The 14,970-nt window shown below is 39.7% G+C and overlaps 3 protein-coding genes across 3 annotated transcripts; 1 reads left to right on the top strand and 2 right to left on the bottom strand.

Annotated features, from left to right (window-relative positions):
• Positions 1–355: 355 nt before the first annotated feature.
• Positions 356–5,806, top strand: LOC6042822 (probable nucleoporin Nup54). The gene is made up of 3 exons (XM_038263126.1): positions 356–579; positions 2,548–4,107; positions 5,572–5,806. The coding sequence occupies exons 1-3, from the start codon at positions 513–515 to the stop codon at positions 5,706–5,708; spliced, it is 1,764 nt and encodes a 587-aa protein (XP_038119054.1). The 5' UTR covers positions 356–512; the 3' UTR covers positions 5,709–5,806.
• On the bottom strand, positions 654–1,803 carry LOC6042823. The gene is made up of 4 exons (XM_001870785.2): positions 1,488–1,803; positions 1,205–1,396; positions 1,000–1,141; positions 654–915 (listed from the first exon to the last, which is right to left on the bottom strand). The coding sequence occupies exons 2-4, from the start codon at positions 1,392–1,394 to the stop codon at positions 774–776; spliced, it is 474 nt and encodes a 157-aa protein (XP_001870820.1). The 5' UTR covers positions 1,395–1,396; positions 1,488–1,803; the 3' UTR covers positions 654–773.
• LOC6042821 lies at positions 5,705–7,048 on the bottom strand. The gene is made up of 4 exons (XM_038263127.1): positions 6,732–7,048; positions 6,516–6,665; positions 6,043–6,458; positions 5,705–5,981 (listed from the first exon to the last, which is right to left on the bottom strand). Exons 2-4 carry the CDS (start codon positions 6,596–6,598, stop codon positions 5,851–5,853), a joined length of 630 nt encoding a protein of 209 aa, XP_038119055.1. The 5' UTR covers positions 6,599–6,665; positions 6,732–7,048; the 3' UTR covers positions 5,705–5,850.
• Between the last annotated feature and the right edge of the window lie 7,922 nt (positions 7,049–14,970).

The raw sequence follows: 14,970 nt of genomic DNA, 5'->3' as shown, positions 1-14,970 counted from the left end.
TGGGGATCCCCGCTCACGTTCCTGTTTGTTTGGGCAATTAATCGTTGGGAGCCTCGAGGATGGGACATCGAATTTCCGCGAATGCCCTGGACACTATTTGCCGTGGTTATAGCGCCACAACTCGCTCAAATATAAATGAAAAAAATATTTTTGTTTTTACTGTGTGCATTTGGCGCGTGATATTAATCTCAACCCCCAAGATGGCTGCCTTCAGCATCCCTCTTTCCAAAACTCACTAGTTTCTGAGTGAAATTCGACAGACCTGTATTAATCCATGAACCTTGGCGATTGCATCAATTCTTTCGTTAAAAATTCCAAGCAACTTCATTTTGCTCGGGATCATCAACCGATTTTGACGTTTCGCGCTTTTGTAAACAAAATCTTGTTGGGTTTCGCGAGTTTTGGTGGCGCGCCGGAGTGTTTCTGTTTAACTTTTCGAGTTAATCGGCTAAATTCAAGAGTAAATTGGTGCGCTAGTTGTTTTTTATCGCCCCATTTGGAAAACGTCGACAATGTCGTTCAATTTTGGCAACCCGACCGCAGCCGGTGGCCTCGGGTCGACAAGCACTCCGGCCAAACGTAAGTGCAATCTTTTGGGTTATGTTTCGGATTGTTTGTTTTGATCGTTTGATGAAAATACAAAAATATTCCAATTTTTGTAATTTTACTGTAGAATTTTAGTTTTAATACAATATTTATAAAATATAACACTGTTTAAAAATACTCAATAGCACAAAATATCAATCTATAATCTTTTTTTAAAAAAATGCCGCTCAGCGGAGTAACGTCCGTCCCGGACTGTCCTGGGCCTCGATCTCCTTCGAGTAGTTCCGCGACTGGCTTCGGGCCCTCCGACTACTCTGTCTTCTAGCCTGTTCAATATCTGCCTGGTTGTCGATGCTCTGGAATCCTTTCCTAAAAATTAAAGATTTTTTTTTGTAGAATAAAATATATTGTAGTGATAATTACTTTAATTAATAAAAAAATCAAATAAGGTACCTCTTATAGCACATGTACGCAAAAACTCCCAGCATGAAGAGCACCAGGACGGATGTAATGGTGACCGTGATGTAGATGTAGAACATCTGAATTTTGTAAGACAGCATGTCCGAACTGGTCGGAGATTTACTGCGCCACATGTCTGAGAGGAGGGAAGCAAAAACGATGAGTTTAGGTTGCTTAAGAATTCATTCATTTAAACTACCGGTGAGATAATTGGAGTCCTCGTTAACGTCCAATGATTCCGGTTCAGGAGGGGCCACCGTCGTGGATGTACTGGTCGTGGAGAGGGCGGTCGTTGGGATGTACGAGAACGAAAAGGCTGACCGAGTTGGCGGTCCGGGAAATACTATCTGACCTTTGTCGGCAAGAAAACGGGCCGATTTGATAAACATGGCTTTGATAATCAACGAAACAGAAAATGAGGATTAATTTCTTTAACATGTGCACAAAACTATTTAGGCACTTGCTCTATCTGTGGGATTTACCAATTAAAAACACTCCTTCACCCCTCGTCGAAATTCACAATGTTCCATCACAGCAAAGTGTAGTAACAAAAGCACAGATTTGATGACTTGGTTCAGACACAAACGAGCGGCTTCAGTAATCCTTCAATCACACAGCTAATTAACAGCGGATTTTGCGTAGAACCGCCTCAAATCCCAATCGATTCTCGCCCTGCCAACATGAACCTTTGACACATATCACTGATTTCTGGGGAAAGTCTTCCTTGTAGAGAATCGTAGTTCTGCCCCGGAGACCGACCGACCGACCGTGCCAACAACGACTGACGACTGACCATTCCCGGGTTTGGCCAACGAACGGATTGTGTGTGTTTTTCGCGGGTTTCGCTTTGAGGCGCTGATTTTAATTCAATTAGGGTCACCCCGACTGCAGTCTGTGGGTAATGTGCGGCGCACGAGTTTCCGCCGTGGCAGCCGCAGTGCACCAAGTTTCCTGTGGTGGTGTTGGCGGCCATATGGGGACAGGTGTGCGAGGACTACGGCTACGATTTGGGAAATAGGGCGCGACTATTGATTTTGGAAAAGCGAGACCTCGCGGGCTTGGGCGGGGGAATTGATCGTTGCTTTGCTTTGTCGGCGGTTGGTTTGCTCTGCTTTGACGGGATTATGAAAGAACTAATCCGACGTTCTCGGAAAAATAATCGCCCTTAGCATAGTTTTGTAAGGTTTTGGCAATTTATTTTTGGACTTTCATGTTGTTCTTCTTTTGAATTCTGAAATGTGTTTGAGTTATTAAAAAAAGAAATTCTTACCACTGTTTTCACTAAAAGCTGCACAACAAAACAACCAAAACAAAACAACTTCCTATAAGTAAATGTGCAAGTAGTGGCTCACAAAACAAAAGAAAGCCAGCCAGAACATGCACTTCTATAATCGAATTACTTGTAAGGCGACTCCCTTGCCCATCGGTCAATTTGTGCTGCCATGTGGCCAGCAACGCAAGCACAATGAAATCACGCTACGCACGTGAGTCCGTTCGTTCTACCGCTTGACTTATTCAGTTCTGTTTTGCTCTCTTCTCCAGCCGCTTTTGGAAACTTCTCCTTCGGAGGCCAGACGGCGACCCCGGCGTTCGGCAGTACCGCGACCGTGACCAGTTCCGCTCCGTCGCTGTTTGGTGGCCAGGTCAACACTACGACCAACACGGGATTCGGAGGTTTCGGAGGAGCGACCACGGCACCGGTAGCGGCCAGTACGTCGGCGTTTAACTTTGGAACCAATACGGCTCCCACTGCCGCGCCGGCATTCGGATTTGGTGGCGGTACGGCGACGGCAGCGGGAGCGTTCGGTACGACTGCGACGACGAGCGCACCGGCTTTTGGAGGATTTGGTGGATTTGGCACCACCACGACGAGTTCGGCTCCGTCGTTGTTCGGGCAGACGAATACCAACACGAGCTCGGCTTTCGGCGGATTTGGATCGAGCTTTGGTACGGGTGCCTTTGGGCAACAGCAGCAGCAGCAACCGCAGAACACCGGGTTGTCATTTGGCCAGCAACCTTTTGGCCAACAGCAGCAGCAGCAGCAACAGCAGCAAGCACCGGTTCCAACGCCGGAAGAAGCGTTCGCGCAGTCCATCTTCAATGTGTCGATCTTTGGCGATGAACGCGATACGGTCATTGCCAAGTGGAACTACTTGCAGGCCATGCTGGGAACCGGAAAGGCGTTCTACTCGCAGTCAAACGCACCGGTGGACATTACACCGAACAATTATCTGTGCCGGTTCAAAACCATGGGTTACACGAAGCTACCGGGCAAGGAGAACAAGGTCGGGCTGGTTGGGCTAACGACGAACAAATCCGCTGGCCAGTTGAAGGACCAACAGCAGCAATTCATCACCAGTTTGAATCAAATCTTTGGCAACAAACCGAACATTTTGATCAACGTGGAAAGCATCAAATCCGTTGGAGATAACAAATGCCAGATTATAATCTACGTGGAGGAAAAGTCGGTCACCTCCAATGAAACCAAACGCATCCTTGCTACGGAAGTGGCCAGCTACCTCAACCAGCCGAATCCCAAACAGCAAGCGGGAACGCTGGGGGTTGAATCCATAGTGGCGCTGGTTTTACCAGAAGAAGACCAGCTTAAAGAGTACCTGGAAAACCCACCGAAAGGAATCGATCCACGAATGTGGCAGCAGGCCAAAATTGACAACCCCGATCCTAAGCGGTTCATCCCGGTGCCGATGATCGGCTTCCAGGAGCTCAAGTGGCGCATCAAGTGCCAGGAAAACGAAACCGACCTGCACGTGGGCTATCTGGCCAAGGTAGAAAAAGAAATCGAACAGCTGAAGCAGCGCCACACCAACACAACCGCAAAAATCATGGAACATCGGCGCAAGTTTGCAGAGCTGAGCCACCGCATACTGAAGGTGATTGTGAAGCAGGAAAGTACGCGTAAGATGGGACTGGCGCTGTCTCCGGAGGAGGAGCAGATCCGCAGCAAGCTGGAGAACATGCACGCGCTGGTTTCCACGCCCACCCAGTTCAAGGGCAAGCTGAGCGAGCTGCTGTCGCAGATGCGGATGCAGCGCAACCAGTGGGCCCACGCCGGTGGCATCAACGAGTACACGCTGGATAAGGGTAAGCCTGAATGTAATCTTTTTAACGAAGAATTTTGTCCTTAAAGCTTTATCTGCACGAGAAGGTCATGGAGACGATCGTGAAGGAACAACCGATCGCGTTCATTGACCGAACTGGGTGTGCTGCTGAAAGAACAAACTGGTTTTCAAAAATATCATTCCTGTGAGTCAGCACTGAATCTCCCGTTGCTAAAGCGAACCTACAAAACTATTGACCGGACTAAATTGATAAGTGTTCTGAGGAAAATCGGAACTCGAGGAACGGTACTGACCATGGTTCAGCGATGACCTGGAAATATGGAAGTAGGCCACGGCGTGGTCTTATCAGAAACAGCTGTAGATGTTGGAGTACCAAACCCAACTCTACCAGGCAACGAGATGCGAGAAATAATTGTAGCAATGGATGCCCCAACTCATAGGATTGCAAAATTGCTCGTCGAGGAATTCAAGAGTATCGATGTCTCTGTGCTCTCTTATGCTAACTAGGTAGGAAAACCAGCAAGCTTAGTACAAAAGAGCACAGAGGCATCGGTATGCCGAAACCCTTCCCGAGCCGTTCAGTCATCAGTTCGCAGGTGTACTAAGGAACTTCAAGAGATGAGACCTCAAATCATTATTTTCAAGCATATCGGTTAACAACGCAATTAAATCTTTACGGAAATGGCTGGAATCACGACACGTGGGAGAACCATGGAGACAGTAATCGATCCAGTACATGAAATTCACAACATTATGCATGAAAAAAAGCTACTTCCAGTTCAGGGATGGCATCTACCAACAAAAGTTGGGATCTCCGATGGGTAACCCACTGGCACCGTTCCTGAGTGACATATACTTGAGCTACAGACCAAAAACCTATTGCCGTAACGTTGGTGGAGATACGTAGATGGCGTATTTTAAATTATCAAACGGGATTCACCTTTCTTAACTTCATCCTGATCTTAAAAGAACACCTCTTCGTTTGCCTTTGAGATCTATAGGAAATCAACAAACATCAGAAGAACAATTTTCGCCACGTCAAACCATTCTTTCCAACAGAAAGTGGAAGCCTATCATTACTTGATACACAGGATGACAATTTTACCCATCAACGAAGGGGGGGAGGCATCGGAGTACATATTTGAATCAGCAAAAATCAACGGTTACAGAGTCACAGAACTCGCTGTTTAACAAAGGTTACAAACTGTACAGCAAGCTTTTAGCTCTTAAATATTCAGCTCTTAAATCTTCCATGTTACAGTGAATTGTATATGGGTAAGAAACATTTTTAAAATATACGTCGAGGAGGTTAACCTCAATAACCATGAGCTAATAACTGTTTGGCGTTCAAAGATCTATTGCCGCGAAAAATGTTTTGAAAAAAAGGCTAACGATGTGTTCAAGAAAATTTCTAGTTCCATTAGTTCTTTGTAATTTTGGCCATGCTTCTAACATAACCACCTTTACCTTTTTCCACTTTTTTCAGATTCCTCCGAAGAGATGAAGAGCTTCCTGACGATGCAGCAGAAGGCGATGGCCTTCCTCGTGGAGACGGTCAACAAGGATCTCAAGGACCTGAAGATCATTTCGGATGGAATGGGCCGCTTGATACAGCAGGGTTAAGGTAGGACACACACCAATTTTTTCTATTGTTCAAATTCTTAAATTTCACCACACTTGAGATAAAGCCAACTTGTGATCGTGTGAAAAGCGGAAAAAAAGATTCTTGATTCTGTTTGTCGATAGAAAGTGTGAGAACGTCCCTTCAGCCTAGGATGATGGCGCTGTACGGGTGGGAATCGACGATCGGGTGTCCGGGCATGGTGTACCGCGGCGAGATGTAGTACGTCGTTTTCTCCATTGCGACGAAGCGATTCTGGGGCCAACCGTACATTCCTGGCGAAAAGATCCAAGCATCAATATTAAATATCTTACTCAAGTCTTGCTCGATACCTACCCGAGCTCACCGGAGGAACCTTCGGGATGTAATTGGTGCTCTTATCGCTGGCCGTGTCTGCAGTCTCAACCTTCTTAGCATCCCCTTCCTCGTCTTCCTCCTCGTCGTCCGTCTTTTCGTACGTACTTTTCGACTTCTGCAGACACTTTAGCGCGTGCGAGTTGGTCACCTTCTTGCGGCCACACCGGCACGTGTCCAAAAGAGTTTTGAACATCTGGCGCGAAACGAAAAACGACTCTCCGTGGCCGTCGTATTCGTGCATGTTGATCTTCTCGCTACGCTGCTGATGCAGCTCCTTCAGCCGTTGGTTGTTCTTCTTCAAATCGAAATATTCGGTCATCCTAGGCTGGTTGATGAAGCCCCACTTCTTCTGATACTCTTGGCGCACCTTGCTCTCCAACTCGATCTGTTCGCGACTGAAATCATCCCACGTCAACAGACACATACATCAAACGACATTTTCAAATTCTTACATTTTGCCATCCCGAACGACGGGCTCCATGCTCGGGTGGACCCGCTCCACCGGTTGACGTTCCGCCGCCTTTTTCGGTCCCATTGTACCAATTCTTAGGGAGTAGCTAAGTCAAATAAAGCAATTATCTCTCACTTGAGACAGCGTCCACCTGATAAAGATGAATAATTGGATCTCTTGAGAATAAGATGACTGATGTACCTAGTCTCACACCCACCTGTCTTCCGCACAATGAGAATATTTGCTCAATGAAAAGACGGCCCTTTGATGAAAGAAAATGATTCCGCACCCCTTGGGAGAGAATGTCCTGTCCGAGCAAAACAATGGAGACCGCCCAACCCACTCAACCTAGTATGCAAATATATTTTATTTGAATTTTCCACTCGAGCGGACGTTAATGAATTGAGTCCGGTCTGGCACGCTTGATTCGAACTGCTGAACTGAAAGAAAGGATAACACACACCACACAGTTGGGGTTTTCTGGTTGGAGGGGGAAGAAATGGTTAGGAATTTGCTGGAAACACACCATCGATCCAGCGGGAGACCGTTGTCGTTGCGTTATTATTATGGTGTGGCAACGTGTTTGGGTCGTTTCCTGGGGAGCGGGTTGAGGAGAATGTTCTGAGAATTATTGTTCTATTGGTTATTTTATCGGCGAAATAAAAACTAGACATTTTTTTAATTTCAAGTCACAATTAAAAGTATTTAAATAAAATATATGCATCGGTGGTCGCCTCGAAATATTTTGTTTTGGCTTGATGGTTCCCGTGGAAATATGAATTTTATAAAATACAAGCCTTGCCCGAAAAACTTCGTCTTTTCCTGTTTTCGCTTGTTGACGTTTTTAGCTTTTTCCTTGTTCAGCCTCCTATGATCAAAATTTGATTTTACGCAACTTTTTCCATACAATCTGCAGATTTTCCGAAATCGGTTCCAGAGTGGTCAAAGTTGCCACTTTTTGGCGTAAGAACCTTCCTTGGGCTTATACGAACCCAATGCAACAAAGAGCGCTCCGTATTGAACTGATTCGCGTTCGAACAAAACCGTTGCATTTTTTTTATATACACGGAGAGACCGGCAGGGGCAAATCTAAGAAAATCTTGGTTAATTTAACTAAAAGTATGGGTTAATTTTTTACACAGCTTTTTTTCAACAATCGATTGTTGATTTTGTTAACCCGAAATTGCTGACCACCGGTAATAAAAATTAACTAAAAAAATACTTGGAATTGCCATTTTTTTTGGTTAAATGGCCGAAAAAAATTCTAGCAGTCGACTGCTAGAATATTTTTTTTTCAGAAAATTAACTAAAAATTTCTTGTTTTCAGCTGAAATATTGTGGAATATTATGTTAAAAACAGGCTGGGAAATGTTTTTCAACTATTTTTCAACAATTTTTTTTCGTTGAATCAACCGAAATATTTTTGCATGCAGCAAATTATTAGTGGTTTATAACAAAACATTTCTTAATTAGACATTATTTATGTAAGTGTTGATATATATTTTTTTATTATCTGGGCTGGGCCGAATTTCTAGCTATATTTTAACTATTGTCTTACTTGAATACAGAAAAATATTCGTACATGTAGTCAATAACTAGCTGTTGTTAGCAATATTTTTATTGAATTTGCGGTAAATTTTGTAATAATGCCTCACAAATTAATGCTGAGTGTTTTTATTTTCGCATTTATTCTGCCTAAAAATTTAACGTTTTGTACTAATTTGTTTTTTTAGCATGAAGTTATTAAATTACTGTTAAAAAGCATAAAAACAAAATTTTTATTAACTGTTATTATAAAACATGTAAAGTTTGATTAATGTTTAAAAAAAATTACGTTGCATAAATCTAAAAAAAAACATTTTAAAATTTTGTTAAACATATTTAAAAAAGATGTTTAATTTCTCGTGAATTCATTGAAAATATAAACCGAGCAAAATTTTCACCAAGTTTTAAGCTTATATTTTTATTATGTTGTATAAAATTAAGTGTTGTATCCACTTACCATCACTGTGAAATCATCCGATAAGTCATCATCATCTACAATGGTCTCAGGTTTAGTTATTTTCCTTGTGGTTGGACACAGAATTTTCACTAAGGTGAACCTTTTGCTGCATATAGACATGTGAAATGTATTAGTATTTTAATACAAAATTCTTAATTTCGGCTATAAACTGAAAAAAGGAACGTAAATAAATGTAATTATATTGAGGAAAGAAGAAATATCAATAATGCTACTTACCAAGGTTGCATTAATTTAACAATTACTTTTGGCAGCAAACTTTCATTGCATTTGATTCAATTTATTCAAAGTACTCCGATTCCTGAAAAAAAAATATTTTTAGTTTTACTTACCAGTTTATTGAGCAGTCGTATTGCAACAAAACTTTCAAGATAATAATTATCTTCTTTTATATATTTTTATTTTTTAATATTTTACTTCATCTCTATTTTTTATGTTGTCATATGTACGCATTTCTATGTATTTTATTATTGATGATTCTGAAAAAAAAAAATGGTTCATTAAGATTTTATCCGTCGTAAGCACGAAGCTTTTTAATGATTCAGTTTTCTAATAAGAATCACATTAGATAAATTATTGTGAAAAAATAAACCCATACTTACTTGGATTAACCAACATTTTGTTAAATTTGCCCGGGCTGCTTTATCCGTGAAGAGTCGGCCCGCCTTTCCCTTCTATTGCCCTCTCGTTCCATCAAACATTCCTATAGACTAGGGTGGTCCAAATCCGGACTTTTTTGGGGCTACCCCCTGAAATCAAAGATTGACCCATCACTAGGCTAAATTCCAAATTTGAGCTCATTCTGACCACGGGAACCCCTCCCTCCAATCGCTTAAAGTTTGTATGGGAAAAATCGTCAAAATGTATGGAGAAAAGCAACTGTTTTACTTTTTTACCTGTGGAAGGCGCCATAATTATCCGATTCTTACCATTTCTCAAATGTAGAACCTTCATTAAATTTAGAACAACTCTCCCGAAGACACCATATTTTTAGGATTTTTTCCCGCGGAGTGATTAGCGCCCAAAACTGACCCTTTTTGCGCGGCCAGCTGTAAGGGGTTACCTAACAACGATGTTTATTTCCAATTCGTACACGCACGTGCTCTCTCTCAGGTTCAAACTCTCACGAGTTTGCTTGCCTGCCTGCCTGCTTACCAACAAGCGCGCGCTGTTTCTCTGCTTGGACTTTTCTCGTCGTCGTTTTCGTTTGCTATCCGCTGCGCTGCGTTTCTGGCATGTTTATTATAATTTTCAGGATTCAGGAGCAGGATTGTTTTGAGGTATATTTAGCATATAAATTCTTAAATTATGACAAAAATTAAAAAAAAACTGCACTGAAAAAAATAGTTTAAAGAAAAGACAGCTTAGGCTCGATTAAAAAATTACAGCAAATGTCATGAGAACAGGGTTTGTTTGTTTTTCCAAGCATTACACGCAGTTTTTCATATATGCTAAAGAAACATGATAATGATTCAATTATTTAAAAAAAATCTTCAGGTAATATAAATGTTGTTCCTTTAGGTAGTTTGCTTTAACAAAAATATACTTAGTACAAATCAAGGCAATTTTACAATTATTGCTGCAAATTTTCATTCATACTCTCTAAAATTTAATTTTTTTTATTCTTTCTGAAAATTTCTTTCTGTGTTCCTAGACCACCTGCAACAAATATTGCAACTGTTTATCATTTTTTGTCAGTTTACCTGTAAATTTTTCGATTCAGGAAACAACTCTTTCTGCACAATCGTTAACTACCTTCAGATCTTGCAGTTGCGGCCTTCCTTTAAGATACAGCCATCCCACATATTCGGAACACCCACAAATTCGGAACACTTTTGTGGTAATTTGTCAATAGCATGTCAAAATTAGCTTTTCTGTCGACCATACTATTTTTAGAACCTTAATTTGGACATTATCTTGCTATTTAACTAGTAAAAGTAGGACTTTTTGAACAAAAAACTTCATTTGAAGACTATTTTGTCCAGAGCAGCAAAACACTGCCTCCAAATGGCCTGTTTCATAATTGTGGGATGTTATTGTGCCTCCCACAATTGTGGAACACCTGAATTTAACTGATATTTTCACATAAAAAGTTATCAAACCATGTACAAAACATCACTAAGCTTGAGTTTCATTCGTTTCAGTGTGTGAAGTCATTATTTAGTAATAAATATGTACTCCTGTAGAGATCCAAAGTTTGTTTACATTCGTAAGAAAAAAGTGTTCCGAATTTGTGGATTTCAAGGGTCAACGTAATTCTTCAAAAACTTCATATAAAAGTTAAAATTTGCAGAAGTTTGATACAGCATTCGAAAGATCCCAAGAAAAGCTTTCAAATGAAGGTAAAAGCAAATCATTAATTTCAATTATCGATTTGCTATGATTTTTTGATCATTGACCGATCTGGAAACCGTTCCGAATATGTGGGATGACTGTACTCATTTGGATTCAGTTTAAAAAAAATCTAAAGAAAATTCCTTCCTTTTTTATCTAAAAAAAACTGCATGGTATTTCTTGTAACAAAAGCAGATAAATTAAAATCCAAAACGTTTGCAATAAGGTTTGGATCAGAACAGATGACGATTCATGGATGAACTAATTCATCAAATTTGTATTCTCTCTCACACGCTCTTATAATATGATATATTTTGTTGATCACATTTTACATTAAATTTATATATCAAAACAAACCTGGTATTTTAGTTCAACATTATAATGAACATGTCAAGAACGCAGCACAGCGGATAGCAAACGAAAACGACGACGACGACAAAAGTCCAAGCAGAGAAACAGCGCGCGCTTGTTGGTAGGGCGGGCAGGCAGGCAGGCAGGCAGGCGAGCAAGCTCGTGAGAGAGTTTGAACCTGAGAGAGAGCACGTGCGTGTACGAATTGGAAAGAAACATCGTTGTTAGGTAACCCCTTACAGCTGGCCGCGCAAAAAGGGTCAGTTTTGGGCTCTAATAACTTCGCGGGAAAAAATCCTAAAAATATGGTGTCTTCGGGAGAGTTGTTCTAAACTTAATGAAGGTTCTACATTTGAGAAATGGTAAGAATCGGATAATTATGGCGCCTTCCACAGGTATAAAAGTAAAACAGTTGCCTTTCTCCATACCTTTTTACGATTTTTCCCATACAAACTTTAAGCGATTGGAGGGAGGGGTTCCCGTGATCAGAATGAGCTCAAATTTGGAATTTAGCTTAGTGATGGGTCAATCTTTGATTTCAGGGGGTAGCCCCAAAAAAGTCCGGATTTGGACCACCCTACTATAGACGTATCCAGTTTGAAATGGCCGCTAGGTGGCCAATGGTGTTAGAAATGACAGCTTCCATGTATTTGAATATGGGAGCTCAGGAAAACTCAATTTTTAAGCAATAAAATTATTATTTATGATAAAAGTATTGATTGATTAGGTGCACAAAATGTGTCTAGAATATTATTAAAATAAAAACTGTTCGAAAAATTTGCAATTGAGATAAGTACACCATTCGATTCAGCAGGAATTTTGGGCACCAAAAATATATAGTTTTCATATGTTAAGTATTTTATTTTTAGTTTATCACCTACAAAGAAAACATCAACAAACCTACTCACCAATTCCATTTCCCCAGTTGCAACACTTTGATTTGCCACTTCAACATTAGCTAAATAGTGTAATTTTCACCTTTCACATCCTCTCACTTCATAATTAACAACACAAACTCAACAAATCGACCGCTCTCGATCGAATCCTGACTTCAAATGACGGACGTAAACAAACCCAAGTTCATCTTTTAAATATTCAACCAAATGTAAATTATATTCAACCAACAAAATTTTTGATTTTCCTAAAACCAAAGCTAACAGTCGAGCACGTTCATTCGAGTTCGGGAAATCTGTTAGCTTTTTGCCTTTAGCATTTTCAACAAACAGGTTATTAAATTAATACTAAATTTTGGTTGATTTAACTGAAAATTGGCAGTGACAAGTACGTTTTTGTTAAAATTTACGAAAGTTTAACAATTTTAATTGTTAAAATTTCTGGGCACGGTCTCTCCGTGTATATAGAAGATAGATAGATGTACCTAGTTTCTGTAATTTTAACAAAGGATTTTCAAGATTTTCAAATATTTTTCAAATTCCGCTGAGTATGAGTAGGCTTCATATCTTTTGCATTAGTTGAATCCGAGGTCCGTTTTTTGATATCTCGAGGCGGTACGACCCCTTTCATTTTTGAACATGCGAAAAAAGAGGTGATTTTCAGCAATTTGCAGCCGTTTTTTCAAAATTCTGAGTACGCCATCAACTTTACATAAAAGTCCCTTTGACACCAAATTTCTATATGATCACCGTTTCAGGCTGCAAATTATTGCAAAACACCGCATGTTCAAAAATGAAAGGGGTCGTATCGCCCCTCCGTCACGAGATATCAAAAAACGGACCTTGGATTCGTGATCAGGGACAAAAGTAACCCCTTAGGACAAAGTTTCACGCAAATCGAAGAGGGGTCGGGGCAACTTTTCCCGATTTCGTGTGAGTTGGTAGAGAATTACGCATAAGCTATTGTGTTTCATATGTTTATAGGACCTAATAAAAAAATGTTATTGTCAATATGGAGACTTTTATGTAAAATTATCTAAATATTCTAAATTTTGACGCATAAGCCATTTTTCACAAATATATTCCAGCTAAATACTGAGCCAAAAAAAACAATCATACGATAATTTTCAAATTTGACTGTAAAACCTTAAAAACAGAAAGCCTTATAAAAAATGTGTGTATTTTTTCCAGTGTTTTGTTTTCCTCACTGAGGATAGTTTTGGAAAAAAACATCAGCGTAGTAACTAACTTCCTAATTTTTTTTTCATGTTTTTAAGGGGTAACATACATGTAAATCGGCAAAAATGTCAGAGGTTGGTTTGAGCACACAATTAAACTTTTTCAAAATCTGTTTTCGGGGCATTAAAATATACATTTTCATCTAATAACAAAACAAATTTGAAGACATTTGGTTGAATCATTGTCGAGATATAGCTATTTGAAGTTAGCAGTTTTAGAAAACGGGTGCCACGATATCTCAACATTGCTTCGACCAAATCGGCTCAAAATTTTGGTGAAGACTCATTAAACCGGTCCCGTGTGCATGACGAAGGCCGATTTTCAAAAAGTTTATTTATAAAAAAGATAAAAATATTTTTCTGTTTTTCATATAAAAAATCGACAGTTTTTGATTTTTGTATTTTTTGAAAATTCAAAATTTCAAAATCGGGCTTCGTCATGCACACGGGACATGTCTTGGGAATCTTCACATAAAAATTTCAGCCAATTTGGCCCATCCCATCTCGAGATATCGTGGCACCCGTAAATCAAATTGGTGTTCAAGAAAAAACGCTCAGAAAGTTAGACAGTTTGCTTTACGCATGGCAAAATTCTGAGCTTAAATCGTCTCTAACTCAGTTAAATCATAAAATATCTTCATGAAACTTTCAGGAGTGATGGAAAACCATCTTTTATGTGGATTTAATAAATTTTCTGTAAAATGAAATTTTGTGATTTTCTACATGTATGTAACCCCTTAAGTCACTTTTCAATTTTTTGCTTGTTTTTCACATTTTCTGCTTTAAAATGGCACCATCATCATTAAAATTGTAAAAAATGCGTAGAGGCATAGTCTGGGACACTATAAAAATTACTGCATACTTCTATTTACTTAAAATATAGGAAATGTTAGTAAAAAATAGCCAAACTTGACCCCTAAATAATGACAGTTTTAAAAACATTGGCAAAGTCACATAAAACAAGTAAAACTTCCAACCCATAAATTTTCTAAAATTTTAAGAGTTTTTCTTTCCAATGCTTTTTAAAGATCTAGAGACGGGGTTGGGTTATAGAGGGTTAATTACGAGATATTTTCAACAATCACATCCGAATTTTCCTGAAATCCAAGATTGAAAAATAAAGAATGACCACGAGGTTTATGGACGGTCCTGAACTGAAACAGTTGCTTTTCTCCGTACATTTGGACGAATACCCATACCAACATTGATATCGGAGAAGGTGGGGTACAACCGGTACAACCGTTTCTCTATTAGGCATTTAATTGCTCAAGAACAACCTTGTTGTACAATTCTAACATTAGCTCAGTTGGTTAAACATTTGTTTGCTACCATTTCTTACCCTATTTAAATCAAAGCGTTTCAATACAGAACTGTTAAGTTATACGTGGTATAGTAAGAACTTGTTGCAAAAGTGCAAAATAAAATGTATTTATTTGGTGGAATTCCCTATTTGTTTTACGAATATAAAAAAGTATAATAATTTCAAATTTATTTTACAGTTTCCATCGTTTTACTAACCATATTTAATCTCCAAACTCTCGGCGATCAGAGAGATACCAAGTATTGTGGATATTTGCAGTGTCCAACCAAAAAAGTGATGGATGAAAAACATGCTGCAGC

This window comes from Culex quinquefasciatus, chromosome 3, assembly GCF_015732765.1.
Source record: "Culex quinquefasciatus strain JHB chromosome 3, VPISU_Cqui_1.0_pri_paternal, whole genome shotgun sequence".
Taxonomy (NCBI): Eukaryota; Metazoa; Arthropoda; class Insecta; order Diptera; family Culicidae; genus Culex; species Culex quinquefasciatus.
Note: the sequence above shows the minus strand (reverse complement) of the source record. Positions and strands in the feature narration are given on the sequence as shown.

What these genes read in the sequence shown, in the direction of transcription:
- LOC6042822 (XM_038263126.1), top strand. Translation starts at nt 513, where the DNA reads ATGTCGTTCAATTTTGGCAACCCGACCGCAGCCGGTGGCCTCGGGTCG. An exon ending in GACAAGCACTCCGGCCAAAC is followed by an intron (nt 580 to 2,547) that starts GTAAGTGCAATC and finishes TCTCTTCTCCAG; the next exon opens with CCGCTTTTGGAAACTTCTCC. An exon ending in CGAGTACACGCTGGATAAGG is followed by an intron (nt 4,108 to 5,571) that starts GTAAGCCTGAAT and finishes CACTTTTTTCAG; the next exon opens with ATTCCTCCGAAGAGATGAAG.
- LOC6042823 (XM_001870785.2), bottom strand. Translation starts at nt 1,394, where the DNA reads ATGTTTATCAAATCGGCCCGTTTTCTTGCCGACAAAGGTCAGATAGTA. An exon ending in GGACTCCAATTATCTCACCG is followed by an intron (nt 1,142 to 1,204) that starts GTAGTTTAAATG and finishes CCCTCCTCTCAG; the next exon opens with ACATGTGGCGCAGTAAATCT. An exon ending in GCGTACATGTGCTATAAGAG is followed by an intron (nt 916 to 999) that starts GTACCTTATTTG and finishes TTTAATTTTTAG; the next exon opens with GAAAGGATTCCAGAGCATCG.
- LOC6042821 (XM_038263127.1), bottom strand. Translation starts at nt 6,598, where the DNA reads ATGGGACCGAAAAAGGCGGCGGAACGTCAACCGGTGGAGCGGGTCCAC. An exon ending in GTCGTTCGGGATGGCAAAAT is followed by an intron (nt 6,459 to 6,515) that starts GTAAGAATTTGA and finishes GGATGATTTCAG; the next exon opens with TCGCGAACAGATCGAGTTGG. An exon ending in GGTTCCTCCGGTGAGCTCGG is followed by an intron (nt 5,982 to 6,042) that starts GTAGGTATCGAG and finishes TCTTTTCGCCAG; the next exon opens with GAATGTACGGTTGGCCCCAG.